The sequence below is a fragment of the Dermatophagoides pteronyssinus genome, unplaced genomic scaffold (genome assembly GCF_027571235.1).
Source record: "Dermatophagoides pteronyssinus isolate colony J.1.1.1.1 unplaced genomic scaffold, Derpt_VIB-CSIC_2022.12 sq0002, whole genome shotgun sequence".
NCBI classification, from domain to species: domain Eukaryota; kingdom Metazoa; phylum Arthropoda; class Arachnida; order Sarcoptiformes; family Pyroglyphidae; genus Dermatophagoides; species Dermatophagoides pteronyssinus.
Window position 1 is genome coordinate 1,323,081 of NW_027461526.1, and position 13,124 is coordinate 1,336,204.

At 27.5% G+C, this 13,124-nt stretch overlaps 2 protein-coding genes across 2 annotated transcripts; both read left to right on the plus strand.

The window, feature by feature from the left end:
• Positions 1 to 2,599: 2,599 nt before the first annotated feature.
• Positions 2,600 to 7,956, plus strand: LOC113798531 (uncharacterized). The gene is made up of 2 exons (XM_027349089.2): positions 2,600 to 2,907; positions 3,004 to 7,956. Exon 2 carries the CDS (start codon positions 4,436 to 4,438, stop codon positions 6,938 to 6,940), a length of 2,505 nt encoding a protein of 834 aa, XP_027204890.2. The 5' UTR covers positions 2,600 to 2,907; positions 3,004 to 4,435; the 3' UTR covers positions 6,941 to 7,956.
• A 223-nt stretch (positions 7,957 to 8,179) lies between these two features.
• On the plus strand, positions 8,180 to 9,322 carry LOC113798348 (uncharacterized). Its single transcript, XM_027348871.2, has 3 exons — positions 8,180 to 8,408; positions 8,847 to 8,966; positions 9,080 to 9,322. Exons 1-3 carry the CDS (start codon positions 8,229 to 8,231, stop codon positions 9,122 to 9,124), a joined length of 345 nt encoding a protein of 114 aa, XP_027204672.1. The 5' UTR covers positions 8,180 to 8,228; the 3' UTR covers positions 9,125 to 9,322.
• Positions 9,323 to 13,124: the final 3,802 nt, after the last annotated feature.

Genomic DNA, 13,124 nt, shown 5'->3' on the forward strand with positions numbered 1-13,124 from the left:
TTTTTACATAAACAAATGGCTGGCTTGCATTGGACTTGGCCTTATGACTAAGCTAGACTTCGTCTACTTAGTAGACGAAGCCAATGGCCAATGGCTTGCAATGCTAGTTTTCTATATATAATAATATGTTTTGTAACATATTGCAAATGTCGAAAACAAAACAAAAAATTGCCTCATGATTGCATCAAAATAATAATCAAAAAAAAAATTGAACATTTTGAATATGAATTTGTTTGCCTATTTTTTTCATCATCATCATCATCATATTTTCTCATCAAATCAAGTAATAATCATATTTTTTATTCATTCATAATTTTTTTTGTTTTCTCTCATTCATTCATTCATTCATTCCCGTTATGAATGTCTTTATTCTCAAATAGAAATACAACAGAAACAAAATATCAATCTAGTTTGTTGTTATTTTGGTGTGTGTCTATGTTTGTGTTTTCCTTCCCCTCTTTGTTATTCATCATCATAATCATACAAAGTTTCAATTTGATTCAAATAAATAAATTTCTATGATGATGATGATGATGATACAATAATGTGATGAAAAAACAAGAAAATTATTCGTATAACGGAACAACACATCAACGATGACAAAAACATAAAAATAACAGAACAGAACAGAAAAAAAACCTCGAATAATATGATGGCGACGACAACAACAACAACAACAATTTCGTCTTATTTATGAAAAGAAAATTAAAAAAAAAGAACATCGGCAACTCTCAAATTGAAATAATACGAATCGTAAAGGAACAACAACAACAACAACAACGTAAAAAGAAGAGAAATTTTTCCTTTTTACGAACTTTGTTGTTGTTGTTGCATTCAAATGTTGTTGTTGCTTTTTGTCGTTTTTTTTGTGGCGTGGTCCCTATTTAAAAAAATATCTCCTCTTTTTCTAACATTGTCGGACAATGACAACAACAAAAACGAATACATCAACAAAGATATTTTCAATGTAATAAAAGGGGAAAAATGCAACAATAAATGAATAACATCATCATCATCATCTTCTGTTGTTGTTGTCGTTATGATATTTGTTGTTTGCATTTTCATTCGTCATTTTTTTTTAATTGAATAAATTATTCATTTCAACAAACAAAGTAAATTCGATCCACGATAGATAAATTCTTCAATTGTGATCAATATCTGTGATTTCATCATACTAACAATCAAGTTATCTTTCGAATAAACAAACAAATTCAAAAAATCTTTGGTATAGTGGTCGTGGTTTTTTTCTCATCATCATCATCGTTGCTGTTATTATCAACAAGTGTGGTAGTAGTTCGGCTTTCATCATCATCATCAATGATCGACGAACCAGCCAGTCATTCTTTCATTTAAATTTTTTTTTTTTTTTTGGTTCCTTTCCGAATTATATTACTGTTGTTTTGGAGCATTTTCCTATCTCATATCAATGTGTGTATTGTATGAATGGTTGATGAAGGATGACCTTACAATATGTGGTAGTGACCTACGACCCTACGTCTCTTTTTCTCTTTCATTCTAGTCTTCGTAAATCTCTTCTTTTATTTTTTTTTCTACTCATAAATGCAACTAGTAGCTATAATGTTTTTCTTTCTAGGTCCTTTGTTCTCGTGAATCTTTTTTTTGTGAATTAATTTTGTTGAATGAATTTTCATCCATAATAAAATTATGTGATTTTGATGTACAAATTTTTTTTAATACGAATAAATTAATCATCAATTTAATTAACGATGAATGATATCAGACATAAAATGAAGTAATCAAAACTGATGGATTGACAATTTTTGTTGGGTTTCGTTGGTTGTTATCATTTTTTTTTTTTTTTTTTGATTGAAAAAATTCCCATTTAATTTTAAAGGTTCGTATAATATTCGTAATTTTCTTATTTCCGGTGCATTTTCCCACCAATAAATTTGATAATTTCCAAGTGGTTTTTTAAATCATCATTCAATGTTGTTGTCATTGTTCAGATGGATCTTGGTAGATCTCTAGAAAATGCCAATTTAACCAATGATTTTGTGCTGACATGAAAAAATTTTCATCATTTACCATTTAATGATTATCATTATTTAATGATTATCATTGTTTTGTTTTTGGTGGTTATCATTTATGACACATTTTTTCTGAACAAATACAATCATCATTAACATTTTTTTCTGGTTTTCGACTTATCCGTCACATTGCAATGTTGACCATTTTTCACTTTATTCAAATTTTGATCTGGTGTTATGATTAATTAATTAAATAGAATAATATGCTGATGCATATTTACAAAAATATCCATATCGTTCAATGTACGATGTCAAAAAAATATATCCAAAATCAAACACTAGTTGACAACTACGTTTAACATAATCCTAATGAGAAAAAGAGAAGTAGTAGAAATGTTTTGACATATTTCGATTGAAAATATGGTTTTCTCGTTTGATTTCAGATTTTGGAATTTTTTCTGCCTTCACACTATTTCACTTTTCATTTGCTGTTACCATAATTATTGAGAATGAATGTTGTTGTTGTTGAATATTTTCATCCAACAACAAGAAAACAAAAAAAAACATCAACAAGCAAACAAAATTGTAGCAATATAAGAGAAAGAGAAAAATTAAATCAAACCTAAAAATGCAAACAAACAAAAAAATAAATGAAAACGGATCTTTCTTCTGTTTCTGCTACAGTTGTTGTTGTTGTTGTCAACTACAACAATCTGGTATCGATCAAATCAATAGCAACAAGTTGTTACTACTATCAATTTTATTTGTTTTGTTAATTTATTGAACTAGAAAGAAAAAAAATTGGAACCAAATTTTGTGACAATAGCCAATGTTCATATTTTATAATTGTGTTCACAAACATTCCATTTCCATTGAATCAATCAATGCTAATCATTAAGAATCATCAATAATTAATAGTGTTTGTCATTTTTTTCTATCTTAAATTTCAAATATATTCAAATCAATTGATTCATTATTGATCTAATTTTCATCTTTTTATTCTCAATATCAACAGGTTAACATCAATTCATATAATGACTGATTGAAAAAATAATTCAAACAACAACAACGAAAAACAAAAAAAAACTTGGATCATTTTACTACGACTTTTAAAAAATATATTTCTCTTCAAGTCAACTGAATAATCAAGTATCATCATTGTTTTTTTTAATATTATTATTTATTGTGATTGAATTTTTCTCATAGGGGTTTCACACTACAGCAATATTTCATGAAATATATACACGAAAATATTTCAGCCCATAAGGTTGAAATGGACTGAAATATTGCATTTGAAATATTTCATTCACATTGCTGCTAGTGTGAAACCCCTATCATACATTTGTCCAACATCATCATCATCATCATTTTTCATTGTATTCAATTATTAAATCACATGTTGTTTATATTGACTTCCAAAATTTGATTTATACAATTGTGACGTATATTGTTTAGTTATTTATTTGTTGATCATTATTATTCTCTTGTGATTTAGTTTGTTTTCCTATATCCATTGTGTATGTTTTTCGGTTTTTTTTAAAAATAGAAAAACAGACAATTTTTTCAAACGGTTATCATCAACAACAATTGACATTATTCACTCATCCATAATATCATCGAATAACCGTCATATGTTTCAGATCTCGTTTATTGTTGCTGTTATTATTATTGTAATTCCAAACATCATTCTAAATTTACTTCATTATTAACAAATGAATCAAACATGAAACAAAACCCTCCATCATCAGTGAAGAAGAAAAAATGAAAACATATTGAGCTTTTGACAGAAATAATTTGCATTTTTTTTCCTTCTTCGTTTCATTTTGTTGTTTTTGTTACGTTTTAATTACGTCGATTCATCATATAAATATCATTATCGTCGTCGTTGTTGTTGTTGTGATTGTGTGGTCGCCGTCGTTATTGACGTCGTCGTTACCAATCAAAATTGCGATGCAAACATCAATAATCATCATCATGATTCCATTCAATGATTATTATCATCATCAAATATAGTTTGTTTAATCATCAAAATGTGATTTTGTATATGTGTGCTTGTGATTTAGTGAGTGAGAGTGAGGGTGGATAAATGATTGATCAATAATGTGAATGAATGAATGAAAGATAACAACAAATTATCAAATCTCAAAACAGCATATGAAGAAATTTGAAAAATAAAGAAATAAACCAAAATAAAACGAGAAGAAATTTTGAAACGAAAGCGAAAGTTTTTTTGCTTTCGTTTTGGTTTATTTGCTTGAATGCCTTGGTCCCGTATTCTCTCTAGTCATATATAAATTTGATTTATTTTTTTTTTTTGGAAATATTGTTCGATCAACAAGATTTTGTCACCATATTTATTCTATTTATCCATCAATGAAATGATTTGATTCTGGATAAATTATTTATTTTTTTAAAAAATTGAAATTACTTCAATCTTCGATTAAAAGATGGCAGCATCGTTTTTCGATTCAAATATCGATTATTCACAATTGGATACGAATGGCAACAATTTAAAATCATTATCAATTGATGATGAAAAAAATATCATTAATCATCAATCATCACCAACATCTACATCAACATTGATGATGATGAATGGTGGATCATCGAAAATTATTTCCACCGTTGATCATTCTATTTCATCGAATGATTTAAACTTTTCTGGTTCGAATTCTTTATCACATCATCATCAAATGTTCAATTCTAATCATCATCCCAAGCCCAATAATGATTCATTTCATTCTTTATCTTCTATAAATCACAAATTTTCACAAATTTCTCTCAACAACGATAGTTACGATTTGAATGGTAATCGTCGTTCACCTACTTCGAATCAATCATCTTTTTATTCAGTTCAAAAATCAAATAACGAAGATAATCATTTCTTTTTCGATTCAACATTAGACAATAATAATCATGTTCACCATATTAACAATAGTAATAATGGTTTGACTATTGAATTTATTCAACAATCACTTCGATCAAGATTAGCCACAATTAAACGATTGCAACAAGAAATTCAAAATAATTATGATGATTCTTTTAGTAATTATCGTTCATTTATTATTCAATGCCGTTTACAATTGGACACTATATTGCAGAATATTGATAGTGAATTGAATCATTATTTCAAAAATAAAATGATTGATTTGAATATTCAAAAAGCCAAAATCGAAGATATTGTGAATAAATTGGATGAACAATTAAATTTATTGAATGTTCAAGAAGCTAGTACAAACAAATTAAGTGATATTAATTGTGAAGATATTCTTGATGCAGATTTTCTTCATAATGTAAAAAATTTACTCGAATCAACAATCGATTCTGGATCGATTGATTCGATTCGAATACCAAACATCGATGTGCAAACAATTGATCGATTTATACGTGCGTTAATATTTCCAATAAACAAACAACATCAACAACAATCGATTCCTTTTAATAATACAGATTCATTTTTATCAACTGCTGATAGCCATTTTGATACCCTACCATTATCTCAGGATAATTTTGCCAAATTTTCTGATCATCAACAATCCGAACAACAATCCATCATGTTAGCATGGTCATCACAACACCCAACAAATGCTAATAATCACTCATACACCCAACAACATATTTCCACAAAACATACTTCTTTGGTTCCTTCACTTCACCAACCAACATCAAATTTTCAACCCTTGATACAATCATCTTTAGATTTTCAACAACAACAACGTACCGAGGTGAATCCATCATTTATTGATACAAAAAATCAATTATTTCTTGGCAACATTAATGGTGAATTTTCAACATTGACGTCATACATAAATGAACATCAACAGCAACAACAATCATTTAACGGATCTATACATCCGTCATTAATACATCAATCTACCAATGATTTAAACATTTTGAATCAAAAACAAGCAATCACTAAATCACTTCAGCCGCGTATACGCCGTGAACGTATTAGCTATTATCTGAAATTCGGTGAACAAGGAACACAGGAAGGACAGTTTGCTGAACCATCTGGTGTAGCCGTCAATTTGGCTAATGATGAAATCTACATTGCTGATGCTAACAATCATCGAGTTCAAGTGTTTGATAAATGGGGGAAATTTAAATTCCATTTTGGTGATGGAAAACTTAAATTTCCTAACAGGGTTGCCTTATCTCGTAATACAGGCGAAATTGTGGTATCTGAAAGGCCACCAGTTCATCAGATACAAGTGTATAGCAAGAATGGTATTTTTCAATGTAAATTCGGTTCTAAACATCTGCGCCATCCTCGTGGATTGGCCGTTGATCATCAGAATCGTGTCGTCGTTGTTGAATGCAAAGTGATGCGTGTATTTGCCTTCAGTCTTCAAGGTGTTCTATTACATTCGTTTGATTGTTCAGAACGAATTCAATTTCCGAATGCTGTAGCTGTTTCACGATCAGATGAAATTTTCATTTCAGATAATCGAAATCATTGTGTAAAAGTATTTAATTTTAATGGCGATTTTTTACGACAAATTGGCGGTCAAGGTATCACCAATTATCCGATCGGTGTCTGTCTTAATGAATCCTTGGATCAATTGTTAGTTGTCGATAATTATAACAATCTCAATGTTACCTTATTTCGTTTGGATGGACAATTGATTGGTGCTTATGAATCATCAGCAAAACATCAACAATGTTTAGATGTTGCATTATTTGGCGATCATTCGATTGTTGTGACAAGTAAAGATCTTCATGTTTATTTCTATCGTCTCAAAGATTATATTCAACAACAATCCAACAGTAATCAGAAACGATCATTAACAACATTTGATAATAATCTACATGGATCATTGATTGTTGGCGGTACTCAAAGACGTATTTTAGGATCGAATATTCCATCATCATCTCCATCTTCAACGACAATAACAACACAAAATAAGAATGGTTTAAATAATAATGTTCAAAAATCACATCATCATCATTGAATGATACTTATTACATTCAGCAGTGACAACGTCAATGTATCAGTATCAACATTCATCATTGTTTTTCAATTGAAAACTAACATAAAAAACATGCACACTTTTTTAATATATTGAAATAATTACGAATATTCATTATTATTATTCATTATCATTATTATTAATTAATTATCAAGTTTTTCTTTTCTTGTTTACACCAAAAAAACATTCATATAGAATCGATTGATTTTTTCTTTATTTTATTAATCGATCATCAAATTCATTTTTTCTTCAATTCTACTCTATATTTTAATGTGATTTTTTATATTGATAAATTTCATTGAACTTGGATCGTCAATTTTTTTCTTTCTCTTTTTTTCTTTTTTGCCTGTTTCTAGTTTTCAAACCAGAATTTTCAAATGATTCAAATGATACTATAATTTCAGATTTTTCTTGCAAATACACCCACACACATACAAATGTTTATACAATTTTTTCCATAATGAATCAATTCGTTGATTGATACTCTTTCATTATAATATTATTATGATATTTTCTTATTATCATGATTTTTTTCTTATCACAAACATTAAGTAATGATAATTTGTATGCCAAGAGAAAAACTTATTGTATCTTTTTTGGTAACATTCTTTTATTTTTTTCCTTCCATATTAATTTCTTAATTGATATTTTTTCACTTATTCTTTTTTTTTATTTTGCTTAAAATTGATACTTTTTTCTGTATTATTATTTTTATAAATAATCGATATATGATCTAATCTGATTTGATCTAATCATTATTATTATTGTATCCTTATTTTCTCTCTTTCTCTCCCTCTTGTCTATTTCTTTTTCGGTTTTCATATTTGCATATATGTTTTTTGTATGTATTTTCTATCCAAATCATTGTATTGTTATTATTTTAATTATATTTTTTTTCTCACATTTTCTATTTTAATTCCAAATCATTATAAAAAGTACAAATATATTTCAAAATATAAATTTGAAAAAATAAATGATTTTGTTGTTCCTCAAAAAAACTGGATACAATTGAAAAATTGATAATTGATTTTTTGAAATTAATTTTAATTAGAATGGAAAATTTTCATCAAGTACCAGATCAGTTGTTGTTGTTTTTTTTTGCTACATATATGGTATTTTCCTGTGAAATCCCATTTTCCGTTTTTTTTTGATCGGAAAAAATGAGGGTAGAAATAACCTGGTTTTTTTCGATATAAAACAAAAAAAACCCTCGACATTTATCATTATTTTCGTTTCGAATACAATCAACAACGATAAACTTATAAACAAAATGTATCAATTGAAATCGATCACTTTTTTCACTACAATAGTGGCAATTTTTGTAATGGTCGAATCAGCATCTCGACAACCAAATCAACGTGATCATCTTCATTGTAAAATGGAATATTTTAATGAATGGGAAGAAATGATGCAAACAGCCGATCCATATGCCGTTGTTGAATCATTCCATGTGAGTAAAATAAAAACATTAACAAACCAAATATGATAACAACGACATTAACAAATCTTCAATAAAACAATTATCCTATTCTTTTCTTTTTCATTATCATAATTATTGTCATAAGAATGATGCTAAATGTACTTGAATGTCCTCAAATTATCTTGACATTCCTGAAAAAATTTCCAATGATAAAAATGATGATGATAATCGGTTCGTTTACATTTTAAGTCTATAATTCGTTCAATGACAAATGATTATGTTGATAAAATTTCCATTCAATGTCACTATATGGCGCTAATTTGATTTTTGATATTTTTTCCATTTTCGGAACCTTGTAAAATTTTTCAATTTTTTTTATGATTGGTTATTCAAATAACAACAATGTCAAGTTCTTTAAATTTAATGTGAAAATTTTCTCCAAAATTTCCCACTTATTATTTACATTAGGATATTCATGGATCACCTTGTAAAACACCATGCCGTCTCCGTTCACCATCAAATCCAGCATTGACAACTGTTTTAGGTGAACGAAATTCCCCAAATTATGAAACTTGTGGTTCACAAAAGGTATGAGAAAATTAATTGTTTTATCATTTCACGATAATAACAAAATAATTTCTTTGATTTCTCTTTAATATGAAATACCTGGTCAATGAATGAATATTTGAAAAAAAATCCAGTTTTGCTTCGAAGGTACCTGCGTAAGCAAACGTTTTCAAATCTAAAAATCGGATAAACCAGTCGAATTGATGAAAGAACAATGATGGTGGCCAAAACAAACAAGAATTCTTATCAAATTGTTGTTGTTGTTGTATGTGTAGGTGTGCTGAACATTTATAAACACAATATTCATCATTATAGATGAAATTATTAAAATCCAACTTGATTAAAATCAAATAAAATTAAATTTTCTTGCTGCCAAATTTACGCTTGATTAATTTTTTTCTTATCTTTGATACAAGACCAAACTTAAAAATCAAAATTAAAATATTGTTTGGATATTTTGTGACAAATTTTATATTCAAAAAAATTTCCAATCTAAAGAAGATGCGTCAAGCGTTGAGTCATTGAGAATTGATTATTTACTTTTCGAAAATCAATGATTTATTTGTTTGTTGTTTTCGAAACAAATCGAATAATTCTTCTTCATCGAAAAAAATTAACTCTCCTCTAAGTTGTCTTTGTTTTTTTCCTTTTTGTTTATTGATTGTTTATTTTTTGTTTAAAATTTATATTCCTACTTCATCAATGTCAATTTACTCTTAGCGTCTTTATTTCAAGGATTTCACAGGATGTGCGAATTTGTTTGCCAAAATTTGTAAAAAAACATTTCACATCTGCAATTTCCAATATATTCCAGGATATATAGCCAAATTAGGCAAAGAAAAAAAGGTTCCAATTTAGTCGAATAACGATGCAAATTAATTTCCAATAGCTCCATCATGGAACATCATGACCAATCATTGTGACCAAAGTTTTTTTTTGTACAAACGTCCAACAAAAGAATCATATATTGATTTATGTTTCACAATTTGTCTTTTTCAATCAAAATTCATTCGGTTGAATGATTATTTGATTGATAGTAGCGGTCTTTTTTAGAAAAAATAATTTGATTGATTTGCCCATATATGCAGTTGTATGCTCATCTTTGTGATTGACAATCAAAATGATAATTAACATCTTCAGATATAATTTTTCATTTTTTTGAAAAATATGGCCTTAAACACACGCAAAGTTAATGAAAAAAAAATTATGACTTAAGACTTATTATTCTTTATTTTCGTCATCATCGAATAATAAAGTTCTGGCGAAAAATTTTCTATCATCTATCAAATTTGATATTGAAAAAAAATATTGATAAATGTCAAAAAAATGTCGAAGAAAAATAACTAGACAAACATGTGATTTGGAATTCAAAACAACAGAATAATTAATCGAAAAGATGAAAGGAAAAAAATGGAATTTTTTCTCTTCTCAACTAAAGATGCAGAGAAAAATCTATTCTGACACGAGAAACAATTTATCCTTGATCGAAACATTGAAAAATATTTATTTAGAATCCTTGAATTAATGTGCGAATGGTGATGATAATTAGCTGTAACAACAACAACAACAACAAGAGAAAAATATACACATTTTGGATACGGTTTTTGGGTGCATTTTGCAAAAAAATTGTTTACGAAAGTTAAAAAGATTTGTAGCCTGGATATTTTATTTTGCTGAAAACAACCTAAACAAGGAAAACAACCTAAAAATAAAAACCAGTTTTGGGTTTCACATACCGAACATACATTAATAACACACGCTAAATCATTTGACATTCATGAAAACAAAAATGACAAAAAAAACATGAAACAACCTTTGTGAATTTAGAATTTGATGTTTGTGATAAGAAAATATTCATTTTTCATTCCCTATTCCCATAATAAAATAATAAATTTCTTAATTATCATTGATCTTGAACAAAATCAATCAATGGCTACAGACGAAAATTTCCTGATGATATTCACTTCAAAACTTTTTTTTTCATTTCAGGCAATAATTTTAACTATTGATTTTTCAATTTTGTTTATAATCAATCATTAGGAACTTCAATAAAAAAGAAATAAATAAATAAAACTTGTTTCGAGGGTAACTTTTATCAACAAATTAATATAGCATTTGCACAGGGAAATCAAAATTCGTATCATCATCATCATGATCATAAACAACATTGAGATTGAAAATATTAATTTTGTCAGGGAAATCATAAAAATGACGAAAACTTGTATATGAATAATATGAATGTCGATGATGACAATGATGATCGCGTGTGTGGATGTAATGTGTGGACATCCTTGGCCTTAAATCCACAATATTGTTGTTGTTGTATCATTTCAAATGTTCAAATATTGGATATTAAATTTTTTTTCAAAATCTATCTATTATTATTGGTTTTTTTTCGCTACAAAAACTTCCAAACTTTAAAATCTTGAAAAATCAAAATTAAACATACAGTGAGATTGAAGTCCATGAATTTTATTCCCCTTTATCAATTTTTTTATTGATTGATCCGAAGGTTCATTATCTCCGAATTTGTTATGGCAGAAATTTTTCCATATGGTTTGAATTTCATTCAAATCAAATTGAGTGATTTGATAATAACATGAAAAAGTTTAATTTAATTAAATTTGTTAACGAAATGCGTCAAATTATTAATGATCAAGTTATATTTGTTTTTTTTTGTGGCTAAATCAACTATAATTACATCAATTGATAATGAAAACGGAACTAAAATGGAAATTTTTTCTCTTTCTATTACAGGATACCGGAAATCCTTACCCAATATCGATTGATGTCAGTTTCGCTTTTATTTTATCAAAATCAAAAATTAATTTAATTATTTTTTTATAATTGATTTTTTTTTTGCCACAAATTATATAATCAATTTGAAAGGATCAATTCGAATGCAAATAATCAAAAAACATATGGAATCTTCAATATAAATTAGATTTCAAACATTTTGACATAGAATTTAAAAACACTAAAAAGACTTTCGGTCATGATGATTCTATCACCAGAAATCATTACCATAACGAAACGATGTTATAAGAAATTTGTCACATGTACAAACATACTAAATAGTCATATTTTTCTCTTTTTTCTTAGATTTCTTTCTTCATAATAAAACATTACAATTTTGGAACAACAAATACAGGGAATAGTGTTAACCGGCAATTGAAAAACAGAGACATGGTTGATGTTTTGTATGTTCTTTTTCTCTTTAGTCATACTAAATGGCAGATTCTCAATCATCACCACCACAACCACCACCATCATCATCATCATGAAAACGACCATCATATATTGCCGAATCACTCTTTTTCCTTTTCTTGTTTTCAATTTCTCTTTTTAAGAAACATCATTCAACAACGAATTTGTATATGTAATGTGTATATGAGTCTTATAATCATTATTATTCAAGTTGTATGGAAAAAAAATGAAAAAATAAGATAGTAACAGCGAAAGGAGTCGAGAAACTATCAACTTTTGTTGTCTTCGTTAGTAATATTATCAATCCATCATATCTTTATCCAAAAAAAAAACACTTTCACATTCTCTCTTTTTTCAATAAAAAACATATCATCACGACACGACTACGACGAAACAAAAACAAAATAAAAAAAAATAAAAATGGATAATATTGCTTAGGATCATCATCAACTTGATCGTATAAAGTCAAATCAATGCATTTAGCTAAAGGCTAATTGTATCTTCTTTTTTTCAATGTTCCATTCATTCACTAAATAATATAACATTCATAAATGCAAAACAACATGGGCTTCATCAGATATTACATACGTAATCTATCTGGTTCGTTTGTATCATTTCAAATATCATCATCATTCATTTATTCGATGTGTATAAATGCAAATTCGTAGTTCGTCTCTTTTTTGTTTATTTCATTTTCTGTATCCATCCGTGTACATTATCATCGAATTTAAATGTAAATAATGTTTTCCAAAAAGTTTTCAATTCAATCAATATGTTTTTTTCTTTCATTTGCTTCTTCCATTTTATTACGTATGTACATGAAATGTTTTTGAATTGAATTCGTGAACTTGACCAAATAAATAAATACTGTTTCACTATTGTATAATAGATAACGATGTAAAAAAGATGTTTTTCTTATATAAAATGATGTTTGAAAGAAAACGACAACGAGGACGAATATTACCACCATCA

Coding starts and splice junctions, on each gene's coding strand:
- LOC113798531 (XM_027349089.2), top strand. CDS start 4,436: ATGGCAGCATCGTTTTTCGATTCAAATATCGATTATTCACAATTGGAT.
- LOC113798348 (XM_027348871.2), top strand. CDS start 8,229: ATGTATCAATTGAAATCGATCACTTTTTTCACTACAATAGTGGCAATT. Junction 8,409..8,846: donor CCGTTGTTGAATCATTCCAT/GTGAGTAAAATA, acceptor TATTTACATTAG/GATATTCATGGATCACCTTG. Junction 8,967..9,079: donor AAACTTGTGGTTCACAAAAG/GTATGAGAAAAT, acceptor AAAAAAATCCAG/TTTTGCTTCGAAGGTACCTG.